The sequence below is a fragment of the Jaculus jaculus genome, chromosome 9 (assembly GCF_020740685.1).
Source record: "Jaculus jaculus isolate mJacJac1 chromosome 9, mJacJac1.mat.Y.cur, whole genome shotgun sequence".
In the NCBI taxonomy this organism is placed as follows: Eukaryota; Metazoa; Chordata; class Mammalia; order Rodentia; family Dipodidae; genus Jaculus; species Jaculus jaculus.
Window position 1 is genome coordinate 59,647,419 of NC_059110.1, and position 21,159 is coordinate 59,668,577.

Genomic DNA, 21,159 nt, shown 5'->3' on the forward strand with positions numbered 1-21,159 from the left:
TACAGAAACACTTGAAGCACTATTCACAATAACTAGTATGGAACCAACCTAGATGTTCAACAGCAGAGGAATGAATAATGAAAATTTGGATTATGTTCACAATGCAATTTTATTAACTACAAAGAATCAAGTTATGTTCTTTGTAGGTAAATGGATGCAGCTGGAAGTAATTATATCAAGTGAATTAAGTCAATCACAGAAAGATAAATATTTTATGCTTCATTTTACTTATAGTTACAAGATTTTATGTAGATAAGTAAAATCATATATGTATGTCTTTGCATGTGCATATTGTATCTGTGTGTGTGTGTTTGTATGTGTGTGATTGTGAAAACAGATGTAAAACTGTCTACAGGAACAATAGGAGAGGGAAGGGATTATAAAAGTGGGTAGAGGCCAAAAAGGGAGGAAGTATCTTCCAATATATGTATAAATAAAAGGTAGACAAGGGCTAGAGAGATTCCTTAGTGGGTAAGGTGCTTGTTGCAAAGCCAAATGACTTAGGTTTGATTCCCCAGTGCCCACATAAAACCCAATGTCATCATCAAGTAGAAGAGAAACCTGGTATGAGAAATCCTGAAGGTAGAATTAAAGATTAAGAGCCAGGACAATGTCCTTGGGTAACATAGTTCTTCTTTGTTCTCGTGTTCCTACCTACTTATATCCAAAAGAGATGGTACTACAAGAGCCCAGGCTGTTTAAGCCTCAAAAGCAAAAATCACTTGAGGACAAAACAATTGAATCCAGTTGACAGAGCTTGAAATAAATCAAACACAAGAGAGTGACATGAGATTTGGGCTCTGATTGCTCACTCTTGTATGATTTTGGATGAGCTAATTTTGATCCTCAGTTGCATAAATCTCTGTTCAAGATATATATATATTGGATATAAAAATATTTACTATAATTTAATTTGATTATTGCTCCATAATGTTTTATTTGAAGGAAGGTACTATGACCATGAATTTTCTGAAGAGAAGATTATTATATCTTATGACTTGCTTTTCTTCCTGCAAAGCTTTATATTAAGGAGCATTTTTCATTTGGTTTATATTCCAATGAAATTTGTTATTTTCAGAATGCAACATAATCTGTGGCTCTTTATGGTTGTACATATTCATAATATGTCACAATGAAAATATTATAGCAGGAAAGGAGAATTAACAAGGATGATGGTAATTTAGTCATAATGAACACAGTCCATGAAGATAAAATTATCTTTCATTATAAATATAGCAATGACCTAAAAGAATGTAATTCTTAAAAATTCTAACTATACTGAGATTTGACTATAACTATTCTCTTATGGCATTGAATTTTCTCCATAATATAATAACTACTATAGATGGATATGGACATTGTTAATCAGCACAATACATGTATTTAAATCCACAGGATGTCTGCATTATGTAATTCTGCCATGTATTATGAAGAACTAATTAAAAAGTAAGAAATAGGGCTACAGAGGTGGTTCAGTAGATTAAGTGCTAGTGGCACAGCTCCAAGGACCTAGGTTTTGGTCCCTACTCCCTGGACAAAAACCATAAGCTATGGTGGGCTTCTGTAATTCCTGTGCACCTATGGTGAGTAGGGAGGTATAGAAGGACAATTTCTAAGAATATTGAAAATGAATAGTGAACAGCAATGAGATACTCACCTCAAAAGGAAGCAGAATATGAGGGATGAAGTGAAAAGCGTCCTCTGATCTCCATACACATGCTGTAGCTCATACCTACCCACACTCACACACTAAAACCCCAAGGTCCATATTCACAATAGCTTTTTTTTTATTTTTTTTTTATTTTTATTTATTTACTTGAGTGCGATAGACGGAGAGAGAAAGGCAGAGAGAGAGAGAGAGAGAGAGCAGAATGGGTGCACCAGGGCCTCCAGCCACACTGCAAACGAACTCCAGATACGTGGGTCCTGGGGAATCGAGCCTCGAACTGATGTCCTTAGGCTTCACAGGCAAGCGCTTAACTACTAAGCCATCTCCCCAGCCCACAAGAGCTTTTTTTTAAAGCACAAAAGAAAAGGAAGTGCTGTGGAACTACATAAATTAGTGGGTAATTTGAGCCAGGGTAACTATTCAAATGCGAATGTTATTAAAACTACACATTTCAATGTAGCTTCAGACTGTTAGAATTATAGCTCTAACATCAACAACCTTGGGAAAAAAATACAATAATTTGTATATTGCAGTGTCTAATACAAATCACCAATAAATTTAATAGGTCATACAATGCTAAATAAAAAGTAATACAAAATAAATTGTTTCTTCGCATTCAATGACAAATACTCAGGTGGTTAAAGATGAGAAAGGAAATAAGCCTTAATAGGAAATGCAGTGGTATTTGATGTTTTACATGTTACAACCTTCTTTCAGAAAACAGATTACTATTTGATGTTTACTTTTGTAATGTTTCTACATTTCAAAAACTAGGTAGAATAATATACAGAGCAATTTTAAGTTTTAAGGCAGTAAGATCTTCATACCTTTTCTCTAGGAATGTCCTCACCATGACATTGAAGATGGGCTCTGTACTGATGCACTCTCACATATTGTATCATATCACACACATGTCACAAATTTCACCAAATTTATCACATCCAATATACTCTTTAAACTTTTGTCTGTAATAAAGCCAACTGATCCTGACAGCAAGATTTTTAAGATTTACTAGAGGTGATATTTTACTTGGACATCTCAGGTCAGTTTCAAATTGTATTTTCTCTGTACTTTATATGAGTAAGTTGTCAGAGATATGTCACCTGCCAGGCAGCATCTGATCTATGGTTTTCTGTGTTTCCCCATCTTTAGCCCACTGTTTTCTATATATTTCTCCATGCAAAATGGGGAAATAATTCAAAACCCAATGTTCTTATAAGATACTCCAATCATCTGTTTCAGAGCCTGGCTTGGAAAGGAAATTAATAGAAGATGAAGATGGAATAATGATTAATGTTCTCTTTGTGTGTGAGGGTCCAACAACATTCTGCTCAGGTGCTGAAGGATGGTAAACATCGCAGAGCTGAGTACTTCAGGTGAACCATTTCAGCTTTCAAAGAAGCTCTGGTCATGGTTCTTGAACTCTGACTTTATATATTTGCTAACCTTGGTGATATGTCTTTGTTTCATTTCATTTTATTTTTTATTTATTTAATCTACCTTTGAGGTCTGCAATTGAAATTTGCACCAACCCCCAACTAACTGCTTTTATTTTCTGAGCCTACAATTTCTTCTTTCTGAAACCTACTCAATAATAAATCCATAGCTCCTGTCCAAATATCTACATCCAGGAAATATTTTAAAAAATGAGATAAGATAACCGTGGTCTATCTGTTTTTTTTTCTAACTAGCAATTCAATGAAATAGATTAATGATGGTATATGCTGAAGGAGTCAACATTGACCTAATAATGTTCTGAATGCTGAAGAGAAGTTAAGTATGACAGTCTTTGTGTCTTAGAAGAAAAAAAAAATGAATTTTCCCATTGATCATAATGTTGAGCTTCTATAAATTCACTTTATTATACTGAACTTTATACTTTATCACACTATAACTGTTTCTTTCTATCCCTACACTCCTGAGAATTTTCACTGAGACAAAATGTAGGCTTTATGGAATGATTTTTCAACATCAGTTGAGATGATTTATGTGGTTTTTATCTTTTATTTTTTAATGTGGTGTATCACATTGATTGATGCATGCTAAACTATTCTTGACCTCCAACGACAAATTCCACTTGGTCACGATTTGCAATCTTCTTGATGTGCTGTTGAATCAGTTTGCTGATATTTTATTGATGCGTTTTGCATTTATATCCATCAGAGGGTTAGCCTGAAGTTTTCTTTTACTGTGATGTCTTTGTCTGGCTTAGCTCCCAAGGTGAGACTGTCCTCACATCATACTTTTTGGAATATTCTCTCCAACTACAAATTTTGGAAGAATTTAAGATATATTGGTATTTTCAGAGATGAAAAAAGCAATTTATAGAACAGAAATGTGTAGAACTCAGATTTCTATTAGATAAAAACATAATTTGGTACCAAAAAATAACCCCAATTTTTTGATAAAACCCAATGACCTTATACAACTTGAAATGTTTGTATAAAATTTTCATTAAATTTATATTGAATCTTAATGCACCAATTAAGAAATACAAAATATTTTCTGCATATTTTGAATGTATTTTCTGAGATTAATAGTCATAATAATTACATTTATGATGTGGAGGTAAATGTACACGTGAATCATCTAAAAGAAACAACTTCTGAAGGAAAGGGTTGAGTAAAAAGAGGTACAGCTGGGTGATAAGACAGTTCTAGTTTCAGTTTTTTCTTTATTTTTGAGGAAATTTCACACTGATTTCAATAATAACTGAACTAATTTACATTCTGTACAACAGTGTACAAGGATTCCTGTTTTCCCTCTGCTTCTTAGCCATAATCAGTTTATATTTGCTCTCTTGATATGTTTATTTTTAACTATTTATTTTTATTTTTATTTATTTATTTGAGAGAGAGAGAGAGAGAGAGAGAGAGACTGGGCATGGGCATGTCATGGCCTCTAGACACAGCAAACAAATTCCAGATGTATGTGCCACCTTATACATGTGTAAGAAATGGGTCCTGGGGAATCAAACCTGGGTCCTTTGGCTTTTGCGTCAAGCACCTTAATCACTAAGCCATCTCTTCAGCCCTACTTCTTTAATTTTTCACGTCAATAGTAATCCCTAGTTTTAGAGTTTTGTTGAGAATCACATGTTTCTGCATCAGTCATAAGTGCTTTATGCTAAAAACAATAGAAATTCACCAATTAGAACACCAGGAGATTAAGTATCATATGTTCTGTGGTGAAAAGTGTTTTGACAGTTAACTGAGTTAGGACAGGGTCAGCATTGTTCTGAGGATCCCAAGACTGTCCTCTCTTTTACTCAGCCATTTAAATAGTTGGTTATTTATTTATGAGAGGAAAAAGAGACACCATGCATGGCCTCTGATGCTGCAAAGAAACAAAAAATTCCAGGCACATACATCACGATTTTTCAGCTGACTGTACAAAGGTACTGGTGAATTGAACCCAGGCCAGCCCTATTTACAAGCAAGGACCTTTAACCTGTGAACCATTCCTCAATCCATTTTTAAAGTGAAGTTCATTATTTCTCTCCTCATTAACACAATGTTTTTTAGGCTCGAACTTTCAAATACAAACTTTAAAGTTAATGAATATATGAAGGAAGTGAATGAGACCTTTCACCTAGCAACCTGCGCCAATTATGCTAGTGTTCATGTTCTCCAAGAACATCCTTCTTTATCACAATGGCCAGAAACATGCCATGTGGCCATCTCTAGGTACACAAATCTTGCAAATGTCTCCTGTGTAATTCAGAGAGTTATTTCCCAAGCTCAATACACAACTAAGGACAAAGCAATAAATGATGGTGTACAGGGAATGAGACACACCACACATGAGGCCAAATGCTTTGCCCTGCTTGGAACAGAGCTTATGAATAACAAAATCCAAATCCAAAAAAATCAGTAAATGAATTCTATTTGTTCAAAGGATTGATCAGTTTTATTTTCTGTCAGAAATAATCAGCACCAGTAAATGAGTTAATGACATGAAAGGAAAATAAAATGGAGAACATCATATTTCAATTAATGTAAGAATATTAAATTTTTATACTGTTAGGCAGATATCGAGTTCTTTTCTAAAATATGCTAATATTGCATTTCAGACTACATAATCTTTGTCCACTCACTCTGTAATACTCACTCTTAATTCCTCACCTACTCATGTCCCCTCAAGATGTCATAACCTCTTACAGCTTTATCTAGTAGCTAGTATATAAAGTTGTCATTGTATCTCTTACAGTCAAAAGGTCACTAATTCTTTGGATTTCACATATAAACATACACATATTATATGACAAATATTTATACATATGTATATATAGAGAAAAAACATATATGCTTGGAGATGTCTGAATGGTACTTTTGAAAATATTATTATTAATTTATTTGAGACAGAGAGAAGGAGGAGTCAGTATGGGCATACTAGGGCCTCTTGCCCCTGCAAAGTCAAGATGCATGTGCCACTTGATGCATCTGGCTTGATTTGGGTACTAAGGAACTTAACTCAAACTCTCAGGCTTTGCTAGCAAGTACCTTTAACCACAGAGCCATTATTTTCCTGCAAAACTGCTTTTTTACAAAGCTTGTCAGCCCAGGTTCAGTTCCTCAGCTACCTAAGTAAAGCCAAAACAAACATTCATGTACAGTATAAAGACACTTGGTATATCAATATGTATACACACACACACACACACACACACACACACACACACACGCAAATAAATCAAATAAGTAAATTTTAATATTTAATTTTTTAAAAAAGATGTTCAACTTATAGATATAAGTATATGTAAATGGAAAATATAATACCCAAGATGAGTGAAATATTTTGAAAAACAAAGACTTTTTGATCCATCAATTAATTAGAAGCATGAAAAGCATTCTAAAGAGTGCAAACGCTAAATGAAAAGTACATCTTCATTTCAAACAATAAATACTGAGTTTTTCTAATAACTATTCTACTTTTAAAGGGACTCATGTTACTTGGAATGAATAAAGGTATATTTTAGTCTTTCAGAGATAAGAGGAATTTGTTGTGGGAATTTGAATTTTTTTTCTGTTTTGAGAGTCCATTATCTACAAAGAAATAAGCATGTTTTATTGGATACAGAATAGCAGCTAGATGGTTAATAAATATAAAAAGCATATCCTGGTTCAGTAGGTATCCTGTACTTTGATTGCACATCTGTGCAAATGGGATACTTCCCAAGGACACAGTAAGGGCATTTTTATTGGAATAGCTTGCATATAAAGGTTAATTCAAAAATCCTTTGAAATAATGAGGCAATGAATAAAATTGTCCAGTATAGGTATGCAAAAACACAGTGGGAACCATTATGAGAAATTTAGAATTTGAATAGTCATTAGTGAAGCTGTTTTCTAATAATGTAGTTTTAATTGTATAATTGAAGGTTAGAATTTATGAGGCATTATGTTTAATTTGTTTGGAGTAGTTCATCAGAGATATGTGACATGAAACTAAATGATTCCACTTGCCCAAGGCTTAACACTGGAAACTTTTACAAAATATTGATTCATTTAACTTAAAGCTCTTGTTCATTTTGTTTTCTTTCATTAGCTCCTTTTGCTTTCTTGTACTGAAGTGCTAAGAGAATTGAGACTCATATTGCTCTATGAATCTCATGCCCCTCTTTAAATTATATATAGGAATAGAGCCTTTTCTCTGTCATAGATACCATCATTGATCACTGGAGTCTGTTGTGGGCATCACCTTTTTGATTATGTTAGAAAGTATATAGGTCTTCTTGAGTTCCATCCATTTGCATTGCTTTTTTGCATTTACTTTTCTTATTCCACAAGTCTTCAATGGAAGGTGGAGAGAATCTCTCTTTTTTGTTTTTGACATTACTGTTTGTCATTCCCCCACACCACATACAAACACACCACACCATCTTGTATGTCATCTTCATCAGTGAAACTTAGTCAGCTATAACTTCTCAACTATCTTCTTTTGCTCAAAGTGTATGTATGTATGTATATATATATATATATATATATATATATATATATATATATATATATATACACACTCAGTATATATATATACTCAGTATATATACATATACATATATATATATATATATATATATATATATATATATGGAGAGAGAGAATATGTATATCCTCTATAGCATGTGTCAGTGTATTTTCTCCCCTTTAATATTTATTTAAATAATATTACTAGTGCATGTCAATAAAAACTGAGGTTCATAACTTGTGAATTCTCCAAGTGTTGAGGCAGAAAATGGCAATGCAGGAAGGAGCATTTGAAGATCTAGACCCAAACGACAATGGTACCATAAAATTCTACTTCCTAAAAGGCAGACCAAATGGCTGAACCTTCACCAGGCCCTTAGAGGGAACACCTGAACCACAAGACACTGGAGAGGGTATGATGAAGACTAAACTTAATCTTCTCCATCTTCTCTCCCTCCCTGTCCCTCTCTCTCTTCTCTCTAACTCTTGTATATTAGTTATCTTTTTCCTCCTTCACTTAGTGGGCACTGACCAGTAACTATCAGTACCGGCATGGGGCTATCATCCACAATGAGCTTTTGATCAAAGAGACCTACAAGGTTTCCTAAAAGAACGACAGATTTCTGTCAGAGTACTTGATGACCCACCAAAAGTTAGTGGTAATACCCTACTGCTGAAGACAACTTATATGCTTGACACTTAAAATGGAATGGCATGGCTGGAAGCTTGAAGAGAGTCAGTCCCCAGACAGTCAGCACTTCTAGGGCCAGCAGGTGCTACATGGGCAACTGGGGGAAAATGACCAATGTCTGTCCAAGCAACTCATGGTCTAACCTACTTAGCAGCAAATAACCTGTTGTGATGCCCACACAAGTGCAATAGTGGCACACAGCCATGGTGGGAAACCAACAGCTCTTGACTGGGCTAACTGATCCTCTCAGTGGTACAGAACCCATAGATGGAGCTGGGAAGCAAGTCAGAACCATATCCAAACACAAGACCGCTGTCCATTGTCAAGCTATCATCAATCAATGGCTACAAGAGGGCCTACACCTGTTAAATTCTCTATAAAATAAAAGTAAGGGCTATCTCATTTGTCCTGGTGCTAACTTACTCTCCATTGGAAAATCTGCTTCTCTTTTTCAGATAGATGTTGATCCTAAGGAAAGACACCCCCCCACACACATCATACCTCAAAAGGGCCCCGGCTGAAACTAAGAAAAATTGGCGAAACAAGCAGGTGTGCTGTTTTCCTGGTGAACCAGATACCAGCACAAGGGGGAAGGGCATCAACACAGAGAAAAATCAACTCCTACCAAATCGGAGAGCCAGAGACCCAGAGGCCCCCAACACCTCATCACTGAAGCACACCATAAATTAACCCATCATGTCTCAGGGAAATTTTGCAGAAGAGGGGGCGGAAAGAATGTCAGAGCCACATGTTGGGCCATGATATGCAGAGAAATTTATCTTACCCATAACTGTGGGCTAACTCCAAGATGTATGATCCATATACCTCAACAAGGAGGGGCCAAAGGGAGGGGGTAGGTCACGGATGAGCCTAATAATGGTAGCAAACTGACTGTATTTGCTGAATACAAAACCAACTACTAAAATAAACAAATAAATAAATGAAATTAAAAAAATGTGGATAATTTGAATTTTACAGTTTTCTTTGCATATTAGAAGGTAATAGGAATCTTTTTTGCAGCGATTTCAAATTAGTAAAACCATTGTATTCTCTGGGTTCCCAATTACACAGTACATTGCATTTGGGCACAGTATCCTTTGTTCCTGGATTCTAGGAGGATCCTGCATTTCTCCTGAGTTGAAATGCTCACTTGCTCTAAATACTGCTTTGTTGGTTATATCTTTCTCAAGCCTATCTATCTGATATTATTATAATTATGCTTTTTTATTTATTTGCTTGTTTGAGTTGAGGTAGGGTCTTGCTCTAGCCCAGGCTGACTTGGAATTCACTATGTAATCTCAGGATGGACTGGAACTCAAACAGATCCTCTTATCTCTGCTCCCCGAGTACTGGGATTAAAAGCCATGCACCACCACGCCCACCATACCCAGCATAATCATGCATTTAATTAAGAATTATATAGACTAAAAACATAGGTGTAAAAGAAAGAATTCCCATTTCTATAAAACCTGGTAGAATGCTTTCCTAAGTTTTCATGAGTCATTAAAACCTTTGTTATAATCATGATGCAAGTAGAAAAACCCTAAAGTGTAGGAAAAATATTATGAAACTGTTCTTTGCATTTAAATTGCCTAGTCTGCTTTTTTTTTTCTTATTTAAAGTTCTGCTTCTATCCAAGAAATATGGAGAAAGAAGTTGCACATTTGAATGAAACAGTGATTTGTGAATGTAAAATGACTCAGAACTGCTGAGTGGTCTAAGGAAACTCTGAAGATAAATGCAAGCCTATCACAATGGATGGGCAATGGAGGCCAGCCGTGTCCACATATACAACAATTGCCTTTATGTGTCCTTCTTTTCACCATTTTTTGTAAAAATAATAGGCAAAAATCTACTCAGGATATTAGCAAATGTTACAGTCTGGTTCGCATTGCTGTTAGAAATCACCCAACCAAGAGCAGCTTCTGGGAAAAAGAGATTTATTTTGGCTTACAGGCTCAAGGGGAAGCTCCACCATGGCAGGGGAAATGATGGCATGAGCAGAGGGTGGACATCACCCCCTGGCCAACATAGGTGGACAACAGCAACAGGAGGGTGTGCCAAACACTGGCATGGGGAAACTGGCTATAAAGCCCTTAAGCCCGCCCCCAACAATACACTCCCTCCAGGATGCATTAATTCCCAAATATCCATCAGCTGGGGAGCTAGCACTCATATCACCTAAGTTTATGGGGGACACCTGAATCAAACCACTACAGCAAATGAAATATAAACTTTGTTGAGCCCTCTGGTGAACAATTTCGTCCTCTGTAAACTCAGAGGAAATTTCCAAAATAATAACAAACCACTTCATTACAATCTCCAACCAGATTTTACTAATTTATTTATTTAGTTAGTTAGACTTTAACCAATTATGGGTACTTGTTATTTAGTTATTAACTTGTTATGTAGTTATTGTAGCTTTTCACATATACTAGTAATATTCATATTTTCTCTGTGTTTTTATATTATTAACACATAAATTATTATTATTACCAATAGTATTCTTGTTGTTGTTGTTATTGACATTTGGCATTTGTGAACCATTTGAAACCAAGTTGTGATATCAACCTTTGTTATTTGCCAACAGAATAGAAGTTATTTTCTAGCACATCTGAAGTCTCATACACAGTAAATAATCACATTTACAGCAGCACCATTAGCTTCAAACAGAATTTAAGTAAGCAGTAGTAACTTTAAGGTTTGATTGAAACTTTGGAAATTGTTAAACAATGTCTTCTTTCTGAGCTAAACTTTAAATTCACATCAAATCATATGAAAAATAAGATGTCATCTGAAAGAGGAAGATAGATAAGATGAAATGTCTACATTTTCTAAAACATTATGGCCTTATGGAAAAATTAACATATCCTAGGGAATTCCTGCTACAGTAACAGCTCAGCTGAGAGCATCCCATTCTCTGCAAAGGATACCAAGATGATTGGTGGGAGAGCTTTGGAGCATAGCATTGTCTAATCAGGAGTGGAGAGGCTTCCTAAGCATTTTTAATCTTACTTCATATTAGAATAGTTTAAACAAAGTACATAGTTGGAGCAACTATAAAACTCCATTTTAACTAGATATACATCAAAATACAGAAATTGTTGCAATTTTCTGAAAAAGTGCCAGTTACAAAAAAGAGACAAAAAAAAAAAAAAAAAAAAAAAAAAAAACACCAGAGGAGAGTCTTCTGGGTAAGATGGTAGCTTAGAAGTCATTAGAAGTGGTTGACTATTGTTGCCTTGATGCTTTCAGATTCATAGTGCCTTTGTCTTTTTTTCTTTTGTCATTATTGGGGGCAGGGTCTGATTCAGAGCCAAGCTGACCTGGAACCCATTTCAGAACAGAAATCTCTACTTCCCAGCTGACAAAATTAAGGGTATAGGACAACACACACACTTCAGGATTTTTGGCTAAGGGTATCTGTTTGCTTTACTTCTCACACTTGCATACTCTGTGCTAGTTTTTATGGAATGTGGATATTGTTCAATTGAATTTTAGAATTTGCCAGTAAATTGCTGTCCACTAGAATACTTGAATAGCAGGCAAACTCAATATCTAGGATTATTTCTGTAGTTGGATTGACATACAAGAGGTACACTTGGCACCATAAACACCTACTCTGAAGGTATATAAAGTTGGATTTACAAGTCTAAGAGCACTGCACATAATTAGAAAACCCAAACAGCAAATCAACTCAGGATGCAAAAATAGTTACATTATAATACAAGAAACACAAAGAATCAAGACAATACAATTCCACCAAAAATGATAAATCCAACAGAAGTGATCCCTAATGAGACTGTTTTAAATGAAATGCCTGACAAAGGTTTAAAAAAAAGATGTTATTTATACTCAAGGAAATCAAAGAAAGTAAAGAAGAAAAGAAAGTAATTAAAGAGGAAAACAAACTCCTGAAGGAATTCCAAGAGAACACAGGAAGCCACTTAAATAAAATAAGAAGGTCATTACAAGAGTTGAGTAATTAAATAGAAATACTGAAGGAAAACCAGGCAGAAATACTAGCACTGAAAAATATAGTAAATCAAATAAAAAATTCTTTGGAAAGTCTCACTAGTAGAACAGATGGAGAGAACAGAATATCTAAACTAGAAGACCTAATTCAATCCAGCAAAGTGAAATACAAGCTAATAGGAAAGTTAAAATGTGAATTTCAAGATATTCAGAACACCATGAAAAGATCAAACATAAGAATTCAGTCCCTCCCGCGTGGGCGTGCGAGGCGCGGGGGGCTCCCTCCTGGCGGGGCAGGAGCCGGAGCCGAGCCAGGGCGAGCCCAGCCTGCTCCCGGCCAGCGGGCGGCGGCGGCGGCAGCGCTGCTCCAGCCATGTCAGCGCGCGCGAGCCTGGGCCCACCATGAGCCATGGCCATGTCCGTGAGCGCCGAGGACGACGACTATGAATCGGAGCCGGACCAGAACCGGGCTGTGGGTCGGCCCAAGGACAAGCTGGGCCCGGCCTCTGCGGTGAAGTTGGCTGCCAACCGGACAACCGCAGGAGCTCGCTGGCGCAGGACACGATGCCGCAAGTGCGAGGCCTGCCTGGGGGCCGAGTGTGGAGAGTGCCACTTCTGCAAGGATATGAAGAAGTTTGGGGGGCCTGGGCGGATGAAGCAGAGCTGCATCATGCGACAGTGCATCGCGCCAGTGCTTCCCCACACCGCCGTGTGCCTTGTCTGTGGTGAGGCAGGGAAAGAGGACGCAGTGGAGGAAGAAGAAGGCAAGTTCAACCTCATGCTCATGGAGTGCTCCATCTGCAATGAGATCATCCACCCTGGATGCCTTAAGATTAAGGAATCAGAGGGTGTGGTCAACGATGAGCTTCCCAACTGCTGGGAGTGTCCGAAGTGTAACCATGCTGGCAAGACCGGGAAAGCCTACAAGCAAAAGCGTGGCCCTGGCTTTAAGTATGCCTCCAACCTGCCTGGCTCCCTGCTCAAGGAGCAGAAGATGAACTGGGACAACAAGGAAGGGCAGGAGCCTGCCAAGCGGAGAAGTGAATGTGAAGAAGCACCTAGACGCAGGTCAGATGAGCACCCCAAGAAGGTGCCTCCAGAGGCCATCCTGCGCCGAAAGTCTGATGATGTACACCTGAGGAGGAAGCGGAAATACGAGAAGCCCCAAGAGCTGAGTGGACGCAAGCGGGCCTCGACGCCTCAAATGTCCCCGGTTCCTCCTCTCACCACTCGCCGAGGCCCCCTCTAGGCAGCAGCCTCAGCCCTTGGTGGAGATCCAGTCTCACTTACTTCCAGCAGCAGCTAAAACCTGGCAAAGAAGATAAGCTTTTCAGGAAAAAGAGGCGGTCCTGGAAGAACTCCGAAGACAGGCTGGCACTGACCAGCAAGCCCCTCCCGCGCTTCAAGCAGGAACCAGAGGACGATCTGCCCGAGGCACCCCCTAAGACCAGGGAGAGTGACCACTCACGCTCCAGCTCTCCCACCGCTGGGCCCAGCACTGAGGGGGCCGAGGGTCCGGAGGAAAAGAAGAAGGTGAAGATGCGCCAGAAACGGCGGCTTCCCAACAAAGAGCTGAGCAAAGAGCTGAGCAAAGAGCTCAACCATGAGATCCAGAAGACAGAAAGCAGCCTGGCCCACGAGAACCACCAGCCCATCAAGTCAGAGCCTGAGAGTGAGAATGAGGAGCCCAAGCGACCGATAGGCCTCTGTGAGCGCCCCCACCGCTTCAGCAAGGGGCTCAATGGCACCCCTCGGGAGCTGCGGCATCCATTGGGGCCCAGCCTGCGGAGCCCACCCCGTGTTATCTCCCGTCCCCCACCTTCTGTCTCCCCACCCAAGTGCATCCAGATGGAGCGCCATGTGATCCGGCCACCACCCATCAGCCCCCCACCTGACTCGCTGCCCCTGGATGATGGGGCAGCCCACGTCATGCACAGGGAGGTGTGGATGGCCATCTTCAGCTACCTCAGCCACCAAGATCTGTGTGTGTGCATGCGGGTCTGTAGGACCTGGAACCGCTGGTGCTGCGATAAGCGGTTGTGGACCCGTATTGACCTGAACCACTGCAAGTCCATCACACCCCTGATGCTGAGTGGCATCATCCGGCGACAGCCTGTCTCCCTTGACCTCAGCTGGACCAATATCTCCAAGAAGCAGCTGAGCTGGCTCATCAACCGGTTGCCTGGGCTCCGAGACTTGGTGCTATCCGGCTGCTCATGGATTGCAGTCTCTGCCCTCTGTAGCTCTATTGTCCATTGCTTCGGACCCTTGATGTCCAGTGGGTAGAAGGACTAAAGGATGCCCAGATGCAGGATCTCCTGTCCCCGCCCACAGACAACAGGCCAGGCCAGATGGACAATCGGAGCAAGCTCCGGAACATTGTGGAACTGTGCTTGGCTGGCCTGGACATCACAGATGCCTCCCTACGACTCATCATCTGCCACATGCCCCTGCTCTCCAAGCTCCACCTCAGCTACTGTAACCATGTCACCGACCAGTCTATCAACCTGCTCACTGCAGTCGGCACTACCACCCGAGACTCTCTGACTGAGATCAACCTGTCAGACTGCACAAGGTCACTGACCAATGCCTGTCCTTCTTCAAACGCTGTGGAAATATCTGTCACATTGACCTGAGGTACTGCAAGCAAGTCACCAAGGAAGGCTGTGAGCAGTTTATAGCTGAAATGTCTGTGAGTCTCCAGTTTGGACAAGTGGAAGAAAAACTCCTGCAAAAACTTAGTTAGACCTGGGACAAGTATGTAAATATTGGGAGTATAACTGGAGAGGGGAAGGACTACAAAAAAGGGGGGCTTTTATTTCCCATTGGAACAACAGACCACAGAATGATTCCATTTTGCAAGTCTTACCAAGGGAGAAGCCGTTCAACCACCCATTTGGGGATTAATGAGCCAGATGCTTTCCTCTGGCCTTCCTGCATCCTAACTGCACTGCTTTCTGGACCATTTCTAAGGCGGCCTTTAGAAGACATTCCCATTGGCAAGGAGGATGGGCTTTGGAGAAATCCTCTTCCAGGTGTGAGCTTAGTGCTTTCATTGGTGTTTTTGTTATGAACACCTTGTTCCTTGAAACACCAAGGCTTCTGGTGTCAACATACAGTGGACCACATACCACATGTGCAGCTGTCTTGACACATTTTGTTTGGTTGGTTTTGTTACATCTTACATTATGCAGAAGTATTTTTGTACAAATTGTTTAAAAATTATTTATGCAAGATTGAATGCATACCAGTGTTTTTATTGTTTTGAGATTGCCAACTTTCCTGGTTTCCCTCAAGTACAGAGAACTTAACCTGTACTTCATGAACACAAAGATATGCCCAGGTGTGACAGGGGAGGAGGCAGTAACCTTTCCCCTTAAAAGCATGCTTAACTGGAAGTTAGAGCCTACTTTGTATGTCAAGAAGTTACACGAGCATGTTGTGGATAAACGTAAAATTATAGTTGAAGTAAGATACTCTGCCAAGTTTCCTCAGTAGAGAATTCACCTTTTCCTCCAAATTTTACAATTCCGACTTAAACCTTTTGCACTCAGCAGAGTTTTGCTCCAAGCATGAACTCTTGTCTTCTCCAAAGATTTAATTGATGCCATGTCTCAAGTAGAATAAATGCACCCACACAGCCTTTCCTTTCCTCCTTTCTCCTTTAAAGATTCTCATCTAGGTTGGTAACCTGGCTGTTTCCTAGTTGTAAAGTTCTGCATCCATAAGTGCCATTGTTGTACGGTGGTGTTTCCTATACCTTCCCTGATGCAATTTTACCTTTGTTGAATTTGTATAAACAATTGTACAAAAAAAAGAAAAAAGAAAGACAGAAAAAAAAAAAAGAATTCAGAGTACAGTAGTAGGAGAATTTCACTACAAAGGCATAGTAGGTGTTTTCAACTAAATCACAGAAGAAAAATTTCCCCAAATTGTGAAAGACATGCCTATGCAGATACAGGAAACTTTTATAACACCAAACAGACAAAACCCAGAAAGAACCTCTCCTCATCATGTTATAATTGAACTACTAAACATGCAAACCAAAGAAAATATATAGAAAGCAGTTAGAGAGAAAAAGCATGTCACCTATAAAGGCAAGTCTATCATGATAACAGCAGACTACTCAACAGATTTTTTTTTTTTTTTTTTTTTGAGGTAGTGTCTCACTATAACTCAGGCTGACCTGGAATTCACTATGGAATCTCAGGGTGGCCTTGAATTCACAGTGATCTTCCTACCTCTGCCTCCTGAGGGCTGGGATCAAAGGTGTGCACCACCATGCCTGGCCTCAACAGAAATTTTAAAAGACAAAAGGGCTTGGAATGATGTACTCCAAGTTCTGAAAGGTAACAACTGTCAACCAAGATTGCTTTATCCTGCAAATCTATCTATCCCAATTGATGTAGAAATAAGGTCATTCCACAACAAAAGTATGTTAAAGGAACTTATGACAAGTACACCACCTCTACTCTAAATACTTGAAGGAACCCTTCATACTGAAGAGAAACTAAAGCATCCACACGAGGAAACAGGAAAAAGTAAGCCACACTCAAATAATAGCTAAAATGAGATAGTAAAGTTAACATAGGAAACACTACAAAACAAGAAGAATGGTGAGAATAAATATATAACAATAATAATAACAATAATAACTCTTAGTATCAATGGCCTCAATGCCCCAACTAAATGACACAGGTAGGCAGACTGTATTAGAAGGTAGGATCCTGCTGTTTGTTGCCTTCAAGAAACTCATCTCTCAAGAAAAACAGACACTGTCTTAGTTTGAAATAATGAAAAATGTTATTTGAAGCAAATGGGCCACGAAACAAGCATGGGTTGCTGTCAACATATTTGACAAAACAGACTTCAACATTAGTAGGAAAAGATAAAGATAAAGATGCTGATTAAAGGAACATTTGAATAAGAAGTGCATTACAATCCTAGCTGCCTGAATTAACATCTGGGTACTCTATTCTGTTCCATTGATCTATGTGTCTGTCTTTGTGCCAGTATGATGCTGTTTTGTTACCATGGCTTTGTAATAAAGCTTAAAATCAGCCTTATTTTTATAGCTAAAATGAGATAGTAAAGTTAAAACAGGAAACACTATAAGTATCATATCATCTGAAAATAATGATAATTTGATATCTTCCTTTACAATTAGTATCCCTTTTATGAGTATCTCTTGTCTTATTGCCATAGCTTAGACTTGTGATTAATTTATGCAAGAGTTCTATTTAGTGGTAAAGAAAATGAAATTATTAAATTTTCAGGGAAATAAATATATCTGGAAAGGATTATACTAAGTAAGGTAACCCAGGCCCAGAAAGCCAAACGTCATTTGCTTTCTCTCATATGTGGATCCGAGTTACATGTTTTCAGACCTGTATGTGAGTCGGAGTAAAAATCGCTAGCAGAAGCTAGTAAGCTAGAAAAGTGCTATAAGGGAGGGGGGAGGGGGCGGGCTTAAGGGGATGCTCGTGTGTGTGTGTGTAGATAGATGATTGATAGATGATAGATAGATAGATAGATAGATAGATAGATAGATAGATAGATAGATAGATAGATAGAGATAGATTACTGATAGATAGATTACTCTGGGTGGAATGGTGTAAACGAGGTAAGGGGAAGAGATTGAGTAAAAGGAATGGGTGGGGGGGAGGAGAAGTAATCAAAATTCAGGATATTATGAATAAGGCCCATGATAACTACTTCTTTGGATAATGATACCCAGAAGTCATAGACTGTTACTAGTAAATTTTAGTACCAGGGATGGGATACCTTCTAGTGAGTTGTTGGCCAGGAAGGTCCCTGATATTCCCAAAACACTATAAGCTATTTCCAAGGCTCTTGGTTTCCCACCATGAATAGATGATAAGAGCCTATTGCTGAAGTTTTCACATGCTTGGGCTCCAAGGTCACCTAGAAATCAAACGAGCTGAGCTGAAAGCCTTCTCCTGATCGACTTGCTGACAGAAATCTAGTAAAAGCTGCACTGCATGCAGCCTTGTGGGAGACATAAGACAACAGTGGTGTAAACGGTAGACACTGCAAGCCTCAAGTTTTGCTAGCCAGGCCAAATGAGTCAAGGGGTGCAATACTGGCATGTATGTTATGGGGGAAGCCAACTGCTCTCTAATTTGACTGTAAACTCACTCTATGGGACGAAATACAGGCCTAGTAGTAAAAACAACCTAATCAAAGCCTATGGTGAAGGAGGTCATGAACATTAGGAATTTAGTATCTGCTCTTGTCTCACTAAATGCATATATTATGCTCATCAAACTGCCTTGTAAGAATTTTACTTTATGTTCATACCCATATATTAGTGATACTCTCATTTTTGGTTAGAGAAGCTTCTTCATTCAAATGGCAGTGACTACTGGGATGACCCAAAAGGCACCATAGTTCTGAGAAGACATGACTGAGGACTGTTCAGCACTGAAACATCCCTATCCCACTTTACAAGGCTTAGTGTCCATTGCCTAAGAGTTGGTGGAAAGAAGGTAAGAGCCAATGGAAGAGTAGGATTGCTTACAATGTAATCTACCAGACAGTAATTGGCTTTAATATCCATGACCTCAGTGCCTAGCGCTATTTTCACAAGACCCTCATAAAAGGAAGAAAAGATTCCACACTTGATCTTAGCCAAAAGGCCGAGAAGCAATGAAAAGATTCTGACATCAAAATAAGAGGGACTAATGGAGAGAGGGAGGGGATTGATGGAGTGTATATTTGTGAAGCAGAAAGTGGGGAGGAGGGGGGAATTATCATGGTTTATTATCTGTAACTATGGAAGCTGTCAATAGAAAGGAAAAAATAACAGAAAAAAATAACTGTTCTGTTGTCAGATTAAATTTCACATCAGACTGAAAAAAGTACTTATTTTAATATTATCTTATGCAATATTTTATCTGTTAAAAAAACTTCAACATCTCTCCATTTTTTACTTATGTTGAACTAGAAACCAAAGGTTGTTTCTAGGTTAGTTTTAGTCTATATTTGTGACCAATGTCTTTGACTAATCATGAGGATGGCTATTATTGTCTGCTAGATATTCTTCATTTGGTCAAAACACACCACTCCTGATTTCCCTAAAACAATGTTTTCTCTTAGTGCTAAAGACTATCCCTCCCAATTTATTGCTCACAGAAATTTCATCTTAATATTAGCTACCAAGGTCATGTAAAGACATAATGGATCCTGAGACAAAAGAAAAAGTAAACAGAAGAAGTTACCATTTTCAGTATGAAATTTCTGTTATTGATAAGGATTTTCTAAAAATCCTGCATTAAAATACCACTTATCTTGATTACTAAAATATGGGCACTTCTTTAAATTTTGTGCCTAAGGCAACAAGCTCATTTGGTTCCCTCTTGAAGCTGTTTGATTAATATGAGAATGTATTATTTCCACAGATAAAATAAACTTTCTTTTATCTAGATTTGCAGAGTTCTCTGTTATTTCCCATTTTAAGAAATGCCATGTCTACTTTATCTATTACTGGTGCTACTTTCTAAGTCAAGGATAGAAATCTGGTATAATTTCCTTTCTCTATCATTGCATCATAATCTCTTAAGCAGATTTAATGTTGGAAAACAAAGACAAGAACCAAACAAAATGTGGTCAGCAAAGACTTACTGCGTTCTCATGTATTTGTTCTCTTTATAAATATCAAGTGGCGGACAGTGAATTACACATTCACTGAACTAAGAAAACATTGGCTGTATATGCACTACATGCCATATGCATTCTGACCAGAGTACTCAGCAGTGGGTATCAGATACAGTCCTTGAATTCACAGAGGTGTCCTCCAAAATTTAAGAATTAACAGTTAATTGAAATGATGAGTGGTAAAATGAAAGACAGACTTTAGGGATTGAAGAAGTTCTTGGGAAAATCTTGTAATCTGGGTGACCAGATGAGCAAAATGACTTGGGAGACATAATTCAGTAAAGTAGCTCAGAAATGTTCCAACTATGCTCTTTGTGTTCTCTCTGTATATAAAATATTAAGGGATGCTCAGTTGATAAATATTGAGAACAAATTAAGAATAAATGCAAACAGAAGAAGCCTCAAGTGCACTATGAGATCTCTCCACATTCTATGCATCACAAGTAACTAACACACATGTCACACTGGGACAATCACACTTTGTCCCCTGGCTTGGTTTACCAAAGTAACTACAAATGAACTTTTCTCACAATATGGCATATAACCAAGTCCAGGCTGAATCAATCAAGAAACTGACAAATGAGCTGGCAAGGAGGAAACTGCTTTTGTTGAAAGGGAATAAGGCAATATGAGAACCTAAAGAGCAATTCAGTTTTCCAAAATGCAAACACCATTGATAGTTGGAGATTATATATTTTGTGACTATAATAAAATATTTACCAAAAATCATTTTTCCTTCTAATTCCAACATTTGCCATAACCTAGTACCTGTTGATAATCATGGCACGTCAGGAGCTTCACAGAAATTCTTCTTGTCATTGATGGTGGATGGAATCAGGCCAAAGACCAACCAACCCTATCCCCTTGCCCCTTCTGCTGAATGGATCAAGTCATTTAAGGGGAATTTGAATTGAGGAGTTATTCATGAGACTTTCTGTCAGAGTTTCTAAATAGACAGTCAATGAATGGAGTGCTACTTACAAACACAGCCTTGTTGCATGTGGGCTGAGCAAACAGATGCCATTGTGGGGACAGGTGGAAAAGAAATATGAATGGACAGAGCAGAGCTGCTATGGAGAAGCATCTCTTTACCAACTCACTGCAGGCCTCCATCCCTTGAAGAACAGCCTCCCTTTCACAATCCCTGGCCTTGTCCCATGAGTATCTCAGAGATGAGTAAC

General features: G+C 38.6%; 2 protein-coding genes and 1 non-coding gene across 4 annotated transcripts in view; 1 reads left to right on the plus strand and 2 right to left on the minus strand.

The window, feature by feature from the left end:
- Lrrc4c (leucine rich repeat containing 4C) overlaps window positions 1-21,159 on the minus strand; it is a 1,536,732-nt gene that overhangs the window by 1,345,747 nt on the left and 169,826 nt on the right. The window lies entirely within an intron of this gene.
- Window positions 12,665-16,133, plus strand: LOC123463476 (lysine-specific demethylase 2B-like). Its single transcript, XM_045159289.1, is given in 4 exon segments — window positions 12,665-13,506; window positions 13,509-14,546; window positions 14,549-14,869; window positions 14,872-16,133. Coding segments are annotated over 4 exon segments (2,331 nt in total). The 5' UTR covers window positions 12,665-12,710; the 3' UTR covers window positions 15,048-16,133.
- Window positions 18,776-18,972, minus strand: LOC123463664. Its single transcript, XR_006639063.1, has one exon. It is a non-coding gene; the product is annotated as a U2 spliceosomal RNA (small nuclear RNA).